At 40.8% G+C, this 17,903-nt stretch overlaps 4 protein-coding genes across 5 annotated transcripts in view; 2 read left to right on the forward strand and 2 right to left on the reverse strand.

Moving 5' to 3' along the window:
• Positions 1–1,681: 1,681 nt before the first annotated feature.
• PBRP (plant-specific TFIIB-related protein) lies at positions 1,682–8,932 on the reverse strand. Its single transcript, XM_077377185.1, has 3 exons — positions 8,080–8,932; positions 2,559–2,717; positions 1,682–2,466 (listed from the first exon to the last, which is right to left on the reverse strand). Exons 1-3 carry the CDS (start codon positions 8,650–8,652, stop codon positions 1,813–1,815), a joined length of 1,386 nt encoding a protein of 461 aa, XP_077233300.1. The 5' UTR covers positions 8,653–8,932; the 3' UTR covers positions 1,682–1,812.
• Positions 8,933–9,771: 839 nt separating this feature from the next.
• Positions 9,772–10,284, forward strand: LOC143875669 (uncharacterized). Its single transcript, XM_077377275.1, has one exon. It carries the CDS (start codon positions 9,772–9,774, stop codon positions 10,282–10,284), a length of 513 nt encoding a protein of 170 aa, XP_077233390.1.
• Positions 10,285–13,371: 3,087 nt separating this feature from the next.
• Positions 13,372–14,316, forward strand: LOC143875593 (uncharacterized). The gene is made up of 2 exons (XM_077377189.1): positions 13,372–13,514; positions 13,595–14,316. Exons 1-2 carry the CDS (start codon positions 13,461–13,463, stop codon positions 14,132–14,134), a joined length of 594 nt encoding a protein of 197 aa, XP_077233304.1. The 5' UTR covers positions 13,372–13,460; the 3' UTR covers positions 14,135–14,316.
• A 528-nt stretch (positions 14,317–14,844) lies between these two features.
• The window catches only part of LOC143875592 (protein ESSENTIAL FOR POTEXVIRUS ACCUMULATION 1-like), a 32,163-nt gene continuing 29,104 nt past the window's right edge, over positions 14,845–17,903 (reverse strand). The window contains exons 8-10 of one of the 2 annotated variants that reach the window (XM_077377187.1): positions 15,951–16,147; positions 15,787–15,846; positions 14,845–15,542 (exon numbers count right to left, since the gene is read on the reverse strand). In XM_077377187.1, coding sequence (XP_077233302.1) covers positions 15,154–15,542; positions 15,787–15,846; positions 15,951–16,147 — 646 coding nt within the window. In that variant the 3' untranslated portion in view covers positions 14,845–15,153. The remainder of the gene's footprint in view (positions 15,543–15,786; positions 15,847–15,950; positions 16,148–17,903) is intronic. The other variant, XM_077377188.1, reaches the window with a different exon arrangement.

The raw sequence follows: 17,903 nt of genomic DNA on the forward strand, positions 1-17,903 counted from the left end.
TCATGGACTAATAATTTTATAACCGCTTCTATTTTTCTGTCCTGGTACTTATTTGTTGATTAGGAAAACATGTTTAGGGTGAATTGAATTCTTAGATTTTTTCGTTATTGAATTCATCACTGATTTATCTTAGGTGTTTAGGTTATTGAATTCATCACATACCATATTCAAAGAACTCCGAAAGGTTGGGGCACTCGCTTTCCCAGCAAGTTGGGATCTGTCCCCTTTCCTGTTTTGCGCTGCACAAATACTCGAATAAATCATTTTCGCAATTGGCATCATAGATAGAACTAAAAAGTCATCAATTCGTAAAGCATACGGGGCTTCGTGGAAGCCTTTCAAACTCCCTGTTCTTAAGAATAATTGATAAATTAGTTTTGAACTTATTTATTTCCGAACTGAATTAAATCAGTTTGCAGCAGGTTTATATCAGCTTTGGATCAGGTTTGTTATGTTTTTAACAGGTTTAAATCAGTTTTATTACTTCTGTAGCCCGTTTAAATCAAGTTCAGTTATATATCTGATATAGTTTTAAGGTTTATGATGAATAAGGCCAACAGGTTTAAGATGAATTAAGACCGCAGGATTAAATCTGCGTTAAAAATCAGACCCAACCCGACACGTGAAACTATCTTGGGCTCAACATGTTTTCATCATTGTTTACAGAGATTTTAATTCGTCCTTCTGGTTTATTGTTTTCTTATGCGGCTTCTTTTTTTGTTGTTGTTGTTGAAAGATAAATAACAATCCTTATGCAGGTTCTTTGGAGAAGTCTATTAATTAAGATTGTTTGTTTCACTGTATTTTTTTTGTTTGGTAGATGTTTTTTGCACACCATCTTTGCTGCTTAGCAGCCCATTGCAGATTTTTCTGATGCTAAACTGACATTGTGGAAAAACTCTGATCAACAGGACTTGTTTTCACACCAAATTACAGCGATATAGGAGTTTCTGTTAAAAGGTCCTTGAGAGTCCAATCTTTTTTTTTTTGAAAAGGGTAAGAGTCCAATCTTATATTCCATTTGAAGAAGAAAGATGGAGATGGAGAAGAAATCGAAAGGAGAATTCCTCAGTTACGACATAATTGAAGTCAATATCCTTCCTCTCCTCCCGGTTGAGTCACTCTCCAGGTCCAAATCCGTATGCCAAAGGTGGAACACACTAATCTCTTATATCTTGCCAACTCCCCCAAATCTCATACACTATGACTTCAAAATTTTGACATTCCTAGGCATGCCGAACTTGTTTCTCGATTTCATTCCTAGGACTGCCATATAGTATCTCTATCCATTTAGGCCAGAAAAAACAATACTTCAAAACTGTTACACAATCAGAGACCACAAGCTCACAATAACAATACTTTAAAACTCTTACACAATCAGAGACCACAAGCTCACAATACACACTACAATTTTTTTTTGGGAAATGATAACACCCCCCCAAAAAAACCCAACGGTTTCTATGAGAATGGTTCACTGCTTGAGGATAAATTCACGCCCTTTAACATTTTTCTTTAACGGATAACGTTAAATGGGGGGATTTTATCCATCCGGGTGGGGGGGGGGTGATATCATTCCCCTTTTGTTTCAAGATTATGCACGATTGATGAGCATCTTACTGCAGCTAGGTACCCTAACGGACCAAACAATTGAAACACCACTACACAGGAAAAAAACAGAACGAGAGAAAACTAGAAAGCAAAAGATCAAATAACACCCCAAAAACATATAGACAGTGAAGCCATACAAACAGACATCATTGAAAACTTCAATGAAAGAGTCCTCCCTTATGTACCAGCAACCATTCGAGAAATTCAGGGACAATGTGAGTGCAGGTTAGTTCCATCGGACTCCTCGCCTCTGTTGGGAATCCCAACACCTTGAGGCCCCCCTCCAAAACTGGGCACCATCTGTGGCTGCAAGAACTGAAGATAAGGAGGTCTGGATCCCTGAGGAGCATGAAACAACCATGGGTTTGGATTCCCATCGGAAGCAGAGGAACAAGAAAATGGAGCTGCCTTTTGAGTACAATTACTACTATTTTGGTCTCTATCGACACGCTGTAAATCTGAAGTGTTAGACTGTGCTTCATTAATATCTATGCCTCGGTCAGTCTTCTGATTTTTATCTGGTTGAACACTCAAAGGAGAAGAAATTTCAAGTGTTTCAACTTTAGGAGTCGAAGAACGGCATGAAGGGATAGTAGTTGTGGGGAATGCCTTCTCTGGAGGAACGGCTGGAGTGTAGTTAGGGGGGAGCAGATCGTCCCAATTCTCCAACAGCTCTTTGTAGACTTTACGTAAAGTAACCTCAGTGAGACCCGTTACTTTGCAGATCTCAGCCTGGGTTTTGCGTTTGTCTTCTAGTTGGCATGCAAGATATATCGCTGCCGCAGAGATGCTAATCGGATTCCTACGTGTGCAGAAGCATTTGTTGATTACGACTTCTCCAATGTGTGTTGCAAGGTCCTGAGAAGATCATAATAGAGTTACATGCTTATATGAGCGAGGTAAACAAAACTGTTATGCATTTGCAGTGGAGTCATTCTTATGGGAGATACCCGAGCAGATTGGTTCAGTTGGAGAAGACTGCAAAAGCGCGGCATGTGAACTGATATTGAATTGCTATTAATGGGTTGGCCTAATTTCAGGGCTTCACCGAGTATTTTGATGTACTTTCCGATCTCCTTCTGGGGAAGGTTGGCCGCAGTAGAGATTTCCTGTTAACAGAGGAAGTGAGCTTGGATATATGGGGATTAACTAGGGAGTGGACAGTAGTGATGTTGAGATGCATCAGGTCAGCCACTAAGCTTCACAAGGATATAGAATAAATTTATGGCATGCTAATCAAATGAGAACCTTTCCTTTCTAGATGTAGTTCATAATTCAAGGAAAAAAAAAGATGTAGTTATGGTCCCATTCATACAGAGATGGAAAAGAATAATTTTGGAATCATTATAAATAAGATAAGAAGAAAAACTTTGGAGTTTGCCTAAAATCAAAGTTGAAGCCAAACAATAAATGCCAATTCTATCAGTAACAGAAAATGCCTCTTTGAATAATATATCGTGTGATTTTGTATACGTTCTTCAGAGAAAAATCATGAAAGAAAATACCCGGGATCTAAATATACTGCACCTCTGCACTCATTGGACAGTTTATCTATGAGGTTCAAACCAAGGAAGCAGGATTCTTCCTTGGGAGCCTACGATTCCCGCTTTCGATTCCCGCTCTGGCAACCTTGAGTAGGATTCTTCCCTGGGAGCCTTCGATTCCCACTTTAGATTCCCGCTCTGGCAACCTTGGTTCAAACAATTTCACAAGATAGGAGAAGAGGGGGGGGAGGGTGGGGTGCGTGGGGGGGTGGGGGGGTGTTCTCCTTTCCGAACTAGTTCTCAATGGTTTCCCCTTTGGCTAAGAAACGGGATTGAGTCAGTTTTTCGTCCAGGTTTCACTTCACCAAAAAAAAATTCCACTGAAATCTCTAATATTCAATATGAGATGGTGGAAAACTGAGGTGTTATATGATCTCCGGTCCCTTTTTTCTGAATGGCTGCAAAATTTATTAAGAAAATGGGACAATGCCCAAGACCGAGATGGTCACAATACAAGAGAAAAAAAGCACACCACAACAGTAAAAAGAGGAGTCTCCTCCCAGGGGCAGAGGCACATATAGCATGAGGGGGGGCATGCGCCCCCCCCCCCCCCCCCGATTCCCGCTATCAGAAGAGGAGTCTCTTCGATTCCCGCTCTGGCAACCTTGATTCAAACAATTTCACAAGGTAAATTCTTTTTGACAAAACAGAGGCTAATCTATACAGGTGTCCACAATTCTCCTTCACCCAATTTATGTCTTTGGAGCTTTGTAGCTAGCGCAAGAACCCACAAGAGAAATACTGAAATTGCAATAACCCAGAAGTTGGCAATGCATAAGGAGCAACCGTACGACCAAGGTTTTAAATCTCGGTTTCGGTTTCGGTTTCGGTCATCACTGAAACCGAAACGTTTCGGTTTTGGTACGAAATTTCGGACGAAATCTTGTAAAAATTTCACCATTTCCGAAACGTTTCACCGAAATTTCCGAAATTTTGTACTTCACCGAAACGTTTCACTGAAATTTCCGAAACGTTTCACCGAAATTTCCGAAATTTCACCGAAATTTTACCGAAACGAAACGTTTCGGCCGAAATTTCCGAAATGTTTCGGCGAAGTTTGGTACTTTTCCGACTCACAGTGAATTTTGTTTCGGTTTCCACCGAAACCGAAATATTTCGGCCGAAACGAAATATTTCGGCCGAAACGAAACGTTTCGGCCGAAATTTAAAACCATGCGTACGACTAATCAAGAAGTATATCCATAGGATAGGCCGTCAGCATACTCTGGCAGTTACAACCCCAGAAAGCTAACTCAGGAACAAAAGATCTTACATCTCCATATCAGACATTTCGGACTTCACCCAAAAAGAAAAGATCAAGGAATGCCGGAGAATAATCTAGTAAATGGTTGAAAAAGATAGAGGAAACGGTCAAGAAAGGTCTGAAAATCTCCAAGGCTAAAAAAAGAAGACGACCTTGTGAAGAGGCTGAGGCAGCAGGGAAGAAAGCCAAAGAACGGATATCAGAAGAAAGAAAAGATAGGAGAAGAGGGGGGCGTGGGTGGGGGGGTGTTCTCCTTTCCGAACTAGTTCTCAATGGTTTCCCCTTTGGCTAAGAAACGGGATTGAGTCAGTTTTTCGTCCAGGTTTCACTTCACAAAAAAAAAAAAATTCCACTGAAATCTCTAATATTCAATATGAGATGGTGGAAAACTGAGGTGTTATATGATCTTTGGTCCCTTTTTTCTGAATGGCTGCAAAATTTATTAAGAAAATGGGACAATGCCCAAGACCGAGATGGTCACAATACAAGAGGAAAAAAAAAAGCACACCACAACAGTAAAGAGAGGAGTCTCCTCCCAGGGGCGGAGGCACATATAGCATGAGGGGGGGCATGCGACCCCCCCCCCCCGAATGACTTGCAAAATCCCTTTATGCTTCATGGCATGTACATGCATTCTTGGTTAGTTGAATGGCCATGCCCACCCCCCAATGACCAATGGAGGCCAGTGTAAATTAGTCCGGCCCCTCCAAGTGTAAATTCCTGGCTCCGCCGTAAGATAGAGGAGGACAAAGAGACAAGTAAAACCATGGAGGTAGAAAATCAAATAGCTCGAGCCCTGACTTAAACACTCCTTCCCTGACTAACAGGTCAGCATCTCCATTCGCAAACCTTCTTATATGCTAAAAGACAAAATTAAAACCACGGGATAAGTCCTGGACCTCGTTAAAGAGAGGGGCGAATCTCCAAGAGAAAGAATGAGACCTCTTAAGCCAACGAATTACATTCAAGGCAGCCCCTTCCACCACCACATTGGCTAAGGAGTCTCGACGGAGAAGATTGATCCCCTGATGAACAGCCCTCACCTCCGCTTCGCTAGAGTCGGCTACTCCTATAGGGCCTAAGAACGCCCAGTTTATCAACCCCTCCTCATCCTTGAGCAAGCCTCCTATCCCCATTGGGCCAGGATTGCCCATGCTAGACCCGTCAAAGTTGAGTTTTAATAGTCTTGGGCCAAGCAGCTTCCATTCCTGGATGAATGTACTCCTTACCTCCAAGCTGGTGCAAGGCTCTCACCCATACCACAGGTCAAAAGCGGATACAAACCGGAAGGCCGACAAGATCTTCACCCATGATATAGTTGAGATAGTCACTTTTAGGAACACAAAGGGCTCTTCACCAATCCTTTAAACACTCTGGCATTTCTTTATTTCCAGATCACCCACATGGTAGCCAACATAGAGACATACTAGAGGATCTTCCCTTTCTTTTTCCAAGGGACCATGGACCAACCTTCTAGAAGATCAATGAGTTTCTCAGGGAATACCCAGGATAACTGAATCTTCCCAACAACTTACTCCACGCCTCCCTCGACATCGTGCAGTGAATGAAAATATGATCAACGGATTCCCCTGCCTCCACACAAAGCGAAGTGATTTATGATAAACATAAGCCGGCTACACAACAAATCCACCGTCTGGGCCGCATAGATCCTATTAAGAAGAGCTAACCATCCAAACACACAGACCCGGGATGAGCCTAGATCTCCCACTCTGACAAACGGATAGCCAGAGGATGCAGGTCCATCCACCAAGTGATGGTAGAACGATTTCGCAATGAACTCCCCTGAACAATTATTGATCCAAACCCTTTAGCTATGTTTGGTTGCGAGTGGATGGCTCGGAGAGTAGTTGAATAAGTCAAAAGGGAGGACACAAGCATTTGATTTGTCTAGAAAAATAGTGGGATAATGGTAAGTAGTGTTTAGTTGTGCAGTAGTTCTCTCATAGAGTAGTGGAAAAAGTAGGGGTGTTATTACCCAAAAAAAGAGTGAAGGGATAGATAGGGAAGAGAGAGAAAGGTATTAAAGACAAGACCTTTTCCACTAATCTCCTGCCAAAAATTACTTTTTGGAAGAATTTGGTTCGAAGATGAGTACAGGGGACATTATTGCCACATGGGAACTACATGGGCAGAAAAGCAATAGTGATGTCTAGAACATGTTGGGGAGTCAGAAGGAAGTTCAATGCAATATTGGCAACCAACAAGGAATCAGAATTCATTGGCATTTGAAATTCCAATGAATGCTGAGTGTTTGTGCAACCAAACATACCCTTTGGTCTTCCCCGGACTGTTTAATCTCTGGTCCCTGATAATCTGGAGATTCTCAAAGTCAGATTTTGGAGGTAATGAATTGGGACAAATTTCCTAAAACAAAAAAACCTTGCAGATAGTGATATCTGAAGCTACTCACCCTTGCGTTTCTGCCCAGCACCCCTCATCTTCATCAGCAGCTCTTAATTCGCATGATCTTTGCAGCTGGATCTTTGGTCACATCACTTTAAATATCAAGCAAGGAAGCAAGTTTATCACTCTAAATGCAAGATTACAACTCTTTCTTGCAGCTTGTAAGAACTAGTCCCGAACTTCTTCCCTTCCTCGGGCATACACATACCAGTTACACTGGCATTCTCCAACAATTGACACGAAATCCAAATAATTAGTGGATGTTCTTCTTTCCACTATTTTCGGGTTAATGAAACATTGACTGATCCCAACACCCATAAGATGTGCATCAAAATCACAAAACAAGGATGATGCACCGAAAAATGTAAGTAAGGATGTCTAAACATGTACCAACAATGCAATCTTAAACAGATAAGCAGAGTGTTAGTCCAGCAGACAGATGATGAGCAATTCCATTGAATCATACTATAAGATGCTGATTAATGGATATAAAAAAATATAATAGAATGGATCCATTATTTAATACATAACAAGTCATCATGAATTACAAACTTATCGCTATAGAGAAGGAGGAGCTCCATAATCCCATGCTTTTGCATAAAAGAGAAGGAACTGGGAATGCCCATATGAAATCCAGATTCCAGACCCAATTGCCCAAAATTCCACCTCCCCAATAAAACCTAGTTCTCACAAGAAGAAAATGTTAAAAATAAGAAGTAGAACCGTTATTAAAAGCTCAATATCTTGCCAAGACTTCAAAGAGACAACTCCTTGAACATAAATCCAAAGTTCCAAACTTAATCAGAAAACAAAACTACCTCTCAAACTTACTTTCTACAAGTTAGCCTCCAAGCTGCCATCTTAGACAAATTCCAAACTAAAAAAGACACGGGGAAAGGAAGAGATTGAGAGAAGGGGAAAAAACACACCAATTCCTCCATTTATACCTGCCCAAGTTACTACTAATCTTCAAAGACCCAATTTATAGACAAAAAAAAAAAAATTCCAAACTCACAAAAAGAAGAGAAGATGAAGAAGAACAATCATTGAATCTCTCATATAAAAATACCAAACCTCTAATAAAACCCAAATATAGGAAAAGAAAATAAATTCATCTACGTCTACCCCACTAATATACCAACCTTCAAATCCCCAATTCGAAGACCAACAATTCAAACTCACCAAAAGAAAGTGAGAGAGAGGGAATCAGAATAGCAATTCAAGAGAAAGAAGAAATACCTGCAGTGTCCTGGGCTCCTGGGCCTCTCGGATAGCCTGAAGGATAGCAGCGGTGGCGAGCGCCTCGACGTTGCGATTCCTCAAACAGGTGGCGGAGGAACAGTCCCTGAAGAGCTGGAACGCGTGGTCCGAAATGTCGTGGTCCAACCCTAAAATCGACGCCACGTCGATGATCTGTAAGTAGGCCCTGAGATTGTCTATTGAAACAGAAGAAGAAGAGGAAGAGTCTAGGGCTCGTTCGAGCTCGGCCAGGTGGCCCGAGTAGGAGAAGGAAGAGCGAGCGACGAGAGGGGTGGGCTCGAGGGACCAGGTGGAGAAGGCGGTGATGAAGCCCGTGGGCTTGAAGGGGTCTTCGTCGTTGTCTTCTTCGTTGTTGGGTTGGATGGCTAGGTCTGGGGTGACGATGCAGAGAGGAGAGTCTTGGGCCTGGAGGAGGAAGAGGTCGTGGGATTGGGCCTGACGCTCCTCCACCACGCGCCCGCACGACCTGCACTCCGTTATCCAACGCCCTCCTGACGACGTGGTGCCGCTACGCGCTTCCTGCGCACTCGAGCAGTACGGACATCCCCCCATCTCTCTCTCTCTCTCTCTCTCTCTCTCTCTCTCTCTCTCACTGTTGTTTTTCGATTTTGTCTATCGCCCCTCTGTTTCTCTCACTCTTCCAGGAAAAAAAATTCTGCACTAAATGTAATCCATCCACCAAAAGTCCAATAAGCATAAAAAAAAATTGTCAATGAATCTACTAACATCCTAAGTCATTCTCCCTATGGCTCATTTTGAAAGAAGAAAAAACAAATGCATCAACATCAAGTGCTAAGCCTTAGTTCTCCCTCTCTCGCATGTTTCAAGTTAGGGTTGTTTTTGTACTATCATTGTATCATCTTTCTCTTTATCAAATAAATCGGTAGCCCCCCCCCCACGCTAAACCTCAGCTTACCCATCAAAAACAAACATCAAGTGCAACTACTTATATCTATGCAATTATGCATGCAAAAACAAGCCACTATTACTGTCACACAAACAAATTTCCTATTATTATAGAAACAAGCCGCTATTACTGCAATAGGAGAAGCTAATGATGCAGGCAGAAACAAGCCAATTGTTAAGAGTGCACCGACTCTCTCTCTCCCTTTCTCTCAATTTCTAGAATCCTCTTTCTAGAATTCTCTTTCTCCTTTTCCAAGACGATCTCCACTCTAGAAATTTCTCCACTCTTCCTTATCCCCTTTTTTTAAAGCATTGCTCTAGATGTTTCTTTCTAGAATTATCTAATGCTAGAAGAGTGTAGCCACCATTCTAGAATAATTGGGAAGCATCTCTAGCAAGTATAAAAAGGAGGCATCCCCTTCCATTTGGGCATGTAGAGTTCAAAGCTTCTCTTCACAATAAGTAGAGAGTGAGTGTGTGTGATGCGAGCAAAGCGATTGTGGGTGAGAAACTTTTGAGTGTATGCAAGTTGTGTACTTTTGAGCTTTTATATTGAATAAAATTAGTTCTTCTACCACTCAAATTTCAACAAGTGGTATCAAAGCCAGGTTATCAGGGATCGTTCTATCCGGAAGTTCTGCAACTATACAGTCAGGGATTGTGAAGCTTATTGGTTTGGGACCAAGCTTACTTGGTAGAGTGCAGGGCATCACCAAGTCACGATGGCAAATATTTCTGGTTCGGCTAGCATCATGGAGAAGCTCAATGACAACAACTACAACAATTGGAGTGTTCGCGTACAATTTTACCTGCTTGGACAGGACCTGTGGGATATTGTCGGCGGCGAAAACACCACCTACTAATGCTGAGGAGTTGAAGAAATGGAAGATTAAGGCTGGTAAGGCTATGTGCGTCCTTACAGTAACTATTCAAGATGAATTACTGCAACACATTAAAAGCGTGAAAACGCCAAAGGAGGCGTGGGACACACTAGCGGCTCTTTTTGCACGAACGAATGATGCTAAGCTCCAGCGGCTGGAGAACGAGCTCCTATCATCTTTACAAAAGGATATGACAGTGAGTGAATATATCACAAAAATTAAATCTATTTGTGAAGAACTTTCAAAATTAGATCCTACAAATGCCATCTCCGAAGCACGAATGAGGAGAATAATTATTCACGGGTTGATGCCGGAATATAACGGGCTTATTACGGCAACCCGTGGATGTGCCAAAGAGCCAACTCTTATAGAATTGGAAAATATAGTAGCCAATTAGGAGGCCTTAGACAGACAAACGTCTACAACGTCAGTAAATGATGACAAGGCCCTGTTTAGCAAGAGAAAAGGATTCAAGAACAAAAATGCTATGAAATCAAGAACTGGAGGTGATCGAAAATATCAAGAAGATTGGAAAGGAAAGGGATCGCAGTAAGGGGGAGCTCGACAAGGACGAGACACCGAAGATAAGAAATATCGTCGCCAAAATAACCAATGTTACAACTGCGGAAAATGATGACACTTTGTACGGGACTGCTGGTCCAAGCGATGGAGGGTAATGCAGCAACCTCTACCCAAAATGAGAATGACAGTGAAAATGAGTGAGATTTTCAAGCATCACTTGCCGTTGAAGACCCCACAGAGCTTGCGGCCTCATGCGTCATAGAACCAGAGGAGGAGTCTGCACTTGTTACGGTGAGTGATAAATTAATTAATTATGATGATGATTGGATTGTGGATTATGGATGCTCTAATTATATGACTGGAGATATGGAGAAAAAAGTCAGATGATAAAGAAAGAGATGCCGAAAAATATTCCATGAAAAAATCAACAACAGATCTTCCAAAAATCTACCATGAAAAAATCCACAAATCCCCCATGATATACCAAAAATAAGGCATGTGGATATATCACTTCCCATTGCTTGGTGACATCTTATGTGGATAAAGCACAAATGGGTGCTACTATAAAAATAAGGGATGACATTATGGTAAGATATAATCATGGTTTTAAATTTTTGCTTAAATATCTAAATCATTACCAAAATTTAAAATTAAAATATTTTTACCAAAATTTAAACCAAAAATGAAATTGCCACCTAAATTTTGTTTTCAGCTCAGGCTGAAACCGTGGCTCAGGCTGAAACCGTGTGAAACTACCTATAACTCCAAAAGCTTAAGCTGTTGGAGAAGGCGTTATTTATTCTTTTATACTTTAACACTCCTCCTCACGTGTGGCCCCTCTTTCTTTGGGTTGGCCTACACGTGGCACATGCGGCCCCACTTCTGGGTTGACCATTGCATGTGGATTTTTGACATCAAGGAGGTTCGAACTCGGAACCTTTTGCTCTGATACCATGTTAACTTACCAACTTCTCCAAAAGCTTAAACTATTGGAGAAGGTGTTATTTATCTTTTACACTTTAACAAACCGAAATTTTAATCGATATAATTGTTGAAATCAAAGCTTACCGGCATGTGCCCTCTTTTAAGCATGGTATGTAGTGAACAAGAGTTACATGGTCCGTCCATTGAACAGTCATGACTTGGTCACTTCTTGATGACCGGGCGCTACGAGAGACGGTTTTTTGTTACCCTCTTGTTTTTCAGTCTTCCGTCCATTTGTTTTTTAGACGTGCAAGGAAAACACACCTTTGTGAGAGAGTTCCGTAACAGCCCACTTTAATTATGTTTCCCACTATTTTAACCAACCAAAAAAAAAAATAATGGGTGACAACGTCTAAAATATGAGAAATGCTAGACTGAAGGGAGCCCTTGCAAAAATGAGATGAAAGGGCTCCCCCATTAGCTGCAAGTCACTCTAGCGCATTTAACATTCATTGACGTTTACATTAGAATGACATGCAGCCAATGATGGAGCCCTTTCATCTCATTTCTTGCAAGGTCTCCCTTTGGTCTAGCATTCCTCCTAAAATATTTCTATACAGCTGGAAGCTGGTACTGCCACCACCCGCTTTGGTACATTTCCACCCAAGGCCTAATAATTGATATAATATTTGAGTCTTCCCACAAGAAAACTTAACCTAAGCGGTTGACTTATGTACATTAATCTTAAAGATTAGATGGCCATATGCACTGGGACTATAACTATTAACAGGGGGTGTCAATGGATCCAGACGGTCCGATGGACCATCCGAATCCGAACTTTAATGAACAGGATATAAGCATACCAAGAGGGTTCATGGGCATATTTCGGATTCCCAATCATATGATCCGAAGATTTTCGGATAGGATCCAGGCATGCTGCGAAAGTCCTTAGGGACAGTCACGATCTGAAATCATCTCACAGAAATACCCTCAAAATAATTACAACATCAATGTAAAGTGGGGGTATTCTCTTCAAAATAGCCATATTCTTTTAGTAGCTCTCAGTTTCCATCTTTATTGAATGAAATCTCCTTTTTCCTTTTCGAAATAAAACTCCTCTTCCTTCCTGTGTAAGTAACCATTCCCCATTTGTGGAACGAACATCTCATCTTCCTATCGGTAACTCTAACCCATCTACTCCATTGACACTAATGTTCTGTCTTTAGTCATTGCTCTCACCCTCGCCATCGCTAGTCATTGCTCTCTCTCTCTCTCTCCAGCAACACTTCTGCCGGTGAACCATAACACTTCGATTAGAAGAAGATGATGATACATGTCAGACAAAGTGCAGCATGAATAAGGGAAGTGACACTACCAATAACAAATATTGTCGAAATGGCAGCTGTTGTGGGAGTTTAGGCCATGTTGGCTTTGGATTTTGAGAACCGATTGCTAGCCCAAAACTGAATATTGGACTCAAATTTAATCGGTTCTCAAAATCCCATAATCCTGTAATTGGGTGGTCATTCTATACACTTAAGATGACAGGATGCATTAAATATGATACAATGAAAGAGCTCAATTCCTTGTATTTGTATACTTGTGGTTGGATACAAGATCCACTGCGTTAGGATTACAGGGAGTGAGAGAAACTTTGTCTCACAAATAGGATCTCTCGTAGGCCAATACATAGATAAACTGGGATATCGGGCTATCGGCTGAGATGAAATGATGCTTATAGCATGTATAAATCTTACAGAGTGACCAGTCCTTGATGGGCCCACTGCATAGATGCTCTAAATCGATTAGCAGAGTATCAATCAGTCTAATATATGTGAGTTGCACCCTATTATAGTGCGATAAAATTTAACTAATCAGTTTTCCTACAATTATTTCCGTTTATAAAGTAATTTTTAATATCATCCCATTTTCATGCCCAAAGAAGACAAGGTTCTTCTCCTATTTCGGCCACGAAAATTTCATGACATGGTGAGAGAACCAATCCATCACGCAAATTTATCAAAAAATTAAAAAAAATACTCCCCGTGCTTATACACGTAAAGAACTCCACGATTATAAATTAGAGAGGACTAAAGAAAAGATGGCAGCAGTACAGGAAAGAACAAAATGGCCTGCAGATTGACTACTTGGAGCCTCTTCTTCCATGTTCTAGTTTTATTTGTAAGTCTTCTTCTAATGTTCTTAAGCATGATTTGAATTATCTAACTCTCTAAGTTCTTGTGGTTTTGATCTTATTGTAGTGTACTTATGGGAGTGAAGCTAGAGATTCACCCAAATTCCCATTGACGAAACCAGTTCAAGACCTCGTCAACTCACAGAACCATGTAAATCCACCGCTAGATGACATGTATGATCCCATGGATAAAGATGTTAAAGATGATCAATCCCCATATGTCAAGGATACTCATCAATCACTACATATAATGGATGGTGCTAAGCATGGCCATGAAGAGGCAATTGAGATGGATATCACTTCTGAGTATGCAGATGATCTTAAACGGATGCATGATGTCCATGAAATGCCACATGTATCTTCTCTGAGTCCATCTGACCCCGATGATGAATCCCAAAATGCCAAGGACACCCATCAATCACTACACGTAACGGGTAGTGGTTCTACACAGCCAATTGGGATGGATATCGCTTCTAAGTATGCAGATGACCTTAAACGAATGCATGATGGGTATGAAATGCTACATGTATCTTCTGTGCCTCCATCTGACTCCGATGATGAATCCCAACATGCCAAGGACGTGAAGGTTTCTGTTTACCATAATTAAGGAAACTAAGGAACAATCTATGTTTTAGTTAATTATCTAGCTAATGGACTCTATCTCAATGGCTTTGCACTTTGTAATTTGTAGTCTCCAATATTAAGTGTGGCTCGGTAGTTTGTACTCTGTACCGCATTCGGTATTATATGGTGAATGCACTCAATAAAAGTTTACTTTGGTGTGAAACATATTCGGGGTTGCCATGAAAATCGTTAGGCATGAGATCAGATTGAGACCTGGGACACCTTTACTTCCATCAAATCAAATGACATTGATTAATCTAGTTATTCAAGAGAAACTAAGATCATGCCTGTATATGCAATCAAGATCGTCCATCATGGGGATTGATCATAGCGTTTTGAAAGCCCTTGGTTTGGAATAATATTTAATGATCGTGAGGAGATCCATACTTCGAGCTAAGTCATTGGGAATTATGGGCCCCAAGATAAAGGGTCAATGATTTGCTTTATTCATTTGTTTTTCCCTATACCCAAAAAACTTTTCCATATGATGATCCTTACGCTCCAATATGTTTAGTGTAAAATGGACGGCACAGAAACTTCAAAATAGTAGTCAGAATTCGGATCAGACTTTCCTTGTACGATCTATCTGCATCATGGGCCAACAAATGAATAGTTTAGATCATCCACATTGGCAGGCCCAAGTACTATTTTCAACCATCGATCATATAAAAAATCTTCGAGAACAGTTCCATCACAAAAGAAAAACAATGAGCCTTGAATTCAATCTCCACCTTCCCCACCTCTATGCCTGCATAGAAAAAAGAATGGCTGGAAAACACAAGCAGTTGAACATGATTATCATTCTCAGTTTTCCTCACATTTACCTTGCTAGGCCTTTCAATAAATAACCAAAACAAGATAGAGGGAACTCTACCGTTTAAAAACCTCTCCACAAAACCGCTTGAGTTGAAACTCAGTGCTGCTCCTCCAAAAAGGGAGAAAAAGGATATAAAAAATTTACAGATGTTTCAGAAAATGTATATACACTCTGCCTCTAACTTCCTACTCTTCTACACTCTGAATCTCGCCCATCATAATGCGGTTACTAACAACGTTAAACCCTAACACTGATGGACTAACCTTCTTCCCCTTCTTTACCTTTTTCTTCCCTCCACCCTTGTTGGATCCATCAGGTACTGTTGAGATGTCCGGGTCAAAGTCGACAGTGCCCATACCGTCAGAATTTACATGATCGATGCCAAACCCGGCTACCTTTCTGTCCTTCCGAGCTTGAAATGCAATTTCGATCACATCGGCTGGCAACATCTCCTTGTAGTTGAGGAACTCGTCAATGAATTTGTGGTCAGGATCGAATGAGCTGAGATTCTCTATCATAAGTGTTTCCGCCTCAGAAGTAGGTTGCTTCAAACAAAATTCCAGGAAACTTGTATCTGATATTGAGGAAGTTAAGAAAAAACAACAGACAAAATCAAAATTGAGAAATAATTGAACCAAATGCTAGGCTCATGCAATTGATAGATTTTCTGAGCTTTCCCTCTGATAATTATCAATTGGGATTAAAGATTTTGGCTCTGAAAATGAGTCATTAGTTGATAAAGTCAACCACATAAAAGGAAAGGAGAAAACAAGGGTTAGTAATTATTATTCATTATTTCAGAGAAGCGAAAAGGATACCCTTTGTTCCAGTTAGCCTAACGGACTCGCTCTCACACCAATCTCTGAAATCCATGGCCTCTGAAAAAAGAAAAGGAACCCAAAAGTTTAAATAGAAGCCTTAAATGTAACCATTTAAGAGATTGCCTGAAATGTAACCATTTAAGGGATTATGATGGACATACCTGCATATTTGTTTACAGCATCTTTCCTCCCTTTGGAAGATGACTGGGCGGAAGCAGGTGACAATGAAAGAAGATAATCGGCAGGCCTGCCGCTAGACGACTTCTGTCGACTCAATGACCCTCCGGCAGCTCCTTTCACAGGGGTGCCTTTCGAACCCCAGGTGCTAGGATTTGCAAAAGATGGGAAGTCTGACCTGCTTGTCAAAGGATAATAATAATATAAGCAATCACAAAATTACAGTTAACCATATAATAATGGCGAGGCATCGAAGTCCATAATTATCAATTTCTTAAGACAAATCAGTTCATTTTCAGAATTGCACACGTTGGTAAGTGGAAATAACACAAGCCTCAAGAATTGCATCATCAATGCACATGTTTAAAAAACACTGATCGACTCAGGATTCAGCCAAGTCAACTTGGGGTGTGCTCCAAATGCCATGTGAATCTGATTTTCATTAGAACCAGCTAGTTTTCAATGATATCAGAGCTCAACATGGAAATCAAAAGACCAATTTTAAGTCAAGCGTGAGCTTTTGAACAGTGTTCCAGGTATCAGTTTAGCTTCGACAAGGAAAGGTACAGATGCTATTCATAAAACAAGGAGCCACAGATACATGTGAAATGGCACCAGAAAATACAGAATATTTCATGATCATGCGCAACCTATTAGGGAATAAGGATTGCAATATTGTACCTCCTAATGTTTTTCCCTTGTTGCTCTCGAGAGCAGCCTCTTGTAGTATATTATGGAACCCTAGGCGAGTATTGTTTGAGAATGTTACCAGTTAACGAGGTTGTTGGCACACCCTGCATGTTTACTGGTATTTCTGGTCGATGTTTATTGTCTGGTTCCTTCAGCATAATGTCAACTAGTCCAATCGGTTGAGAATGTAATAAAGGAACTGGAGAGCAGCACCTAGTGGTGAAGTGCTTTTGGCATACTCAACAGAAACTGAGGATGTTCCAGTCTTCTAGCTGGGAGGCCATTGTGGAAATATTCGTGAACTATCTCATTTATTGTATAAGCGGCTGCATATTCCGCAGGAAAGAAAATTCAATATGAGTAACTTTTTTGTTGAAAGGCTTCCAATATAAAGTAACTTAGACCATATTGATCTGTGGATCTCAATGGCAATGACGAAATAGCAAGAATGGACAAAGTGATTTACTTGGAAGTGGAGCTCAACATGGAAGGAAGACATACGTTCAGTGATATGAAGGATGTACATGGACATAAGGAGATTTAAGGGTTAGAATGAGTAAAGGATTTTGCTTTGCTTGGAACAATGTAAAGATGAACTGGCAGTTTGGACACAAGAGGTAACAGTTGTGAGCAACTATGCAACCAACGCAAAGAGGTTCAAGTTTTTAGTGGAATGAAGCAGGTTTCTTGATGTGGCCTTGTTCGTGCCTTCAATTTTTCCTCAACGACAAACCCATGTGACACCTTAACATACCGTATGTTAAGGCCAGTCTGCTTCAATAAAGGGTCCGAAGACCCTACATGCCTGACACGTCTCGCGCCCTTATCGAAAAGCTCATAAACTACAAGCCACTCGAGCCTACCCGTGCTACTAGTGATGCAGATAATAGGCCAATAAGTGGCATATTTGCCCATTAGGATTTATATTTCCATGTTATTTAGTTTAGGAATTTATTTTCTTGTTATTTAGATTCTAGGATATTTATTTCCATGTTTTTAGTTGTTAGGACTTTTATTTTCCATTGAATTTTAGTTCAATTGCCTATAAATAGGCCTCATTGTATTAGGAATTTTAACTTTTGATGATTAATTGAATTGATCGAGATTTCTCCCCGCTAATATTCTCTTCTTTCTAGTTCTCTTCTTCCCTCTTCTCTTCTCCCTAATTCCTCCTCTTCTTCTCTTCTTTCTTCTATTTCTCTCTTCTTCTTCTCCTTTTATCCCCTTTCTTCTATTTCTCTTCCCAA

The sequence above is a fragment of the Tasmannia lanceolata genome, unplaced genomic scaffold (genome assembly GCF_043159265.1).
Source record: "Tasmannia lanceolata isolate RefF3 unplaced genomic scaffold, GAP_Taslan_0.1 ptg000004l, whole genome shotgun sequence".
In the NCBI taxonomy this organism is placed as follows: domain Eukaryota; kingdom Viridiplantae; phylum Streptophyta; class Magnoliopsida; order Canellales; family Winteraceae; genus Tasmannia; species Tasmannia lanceolata.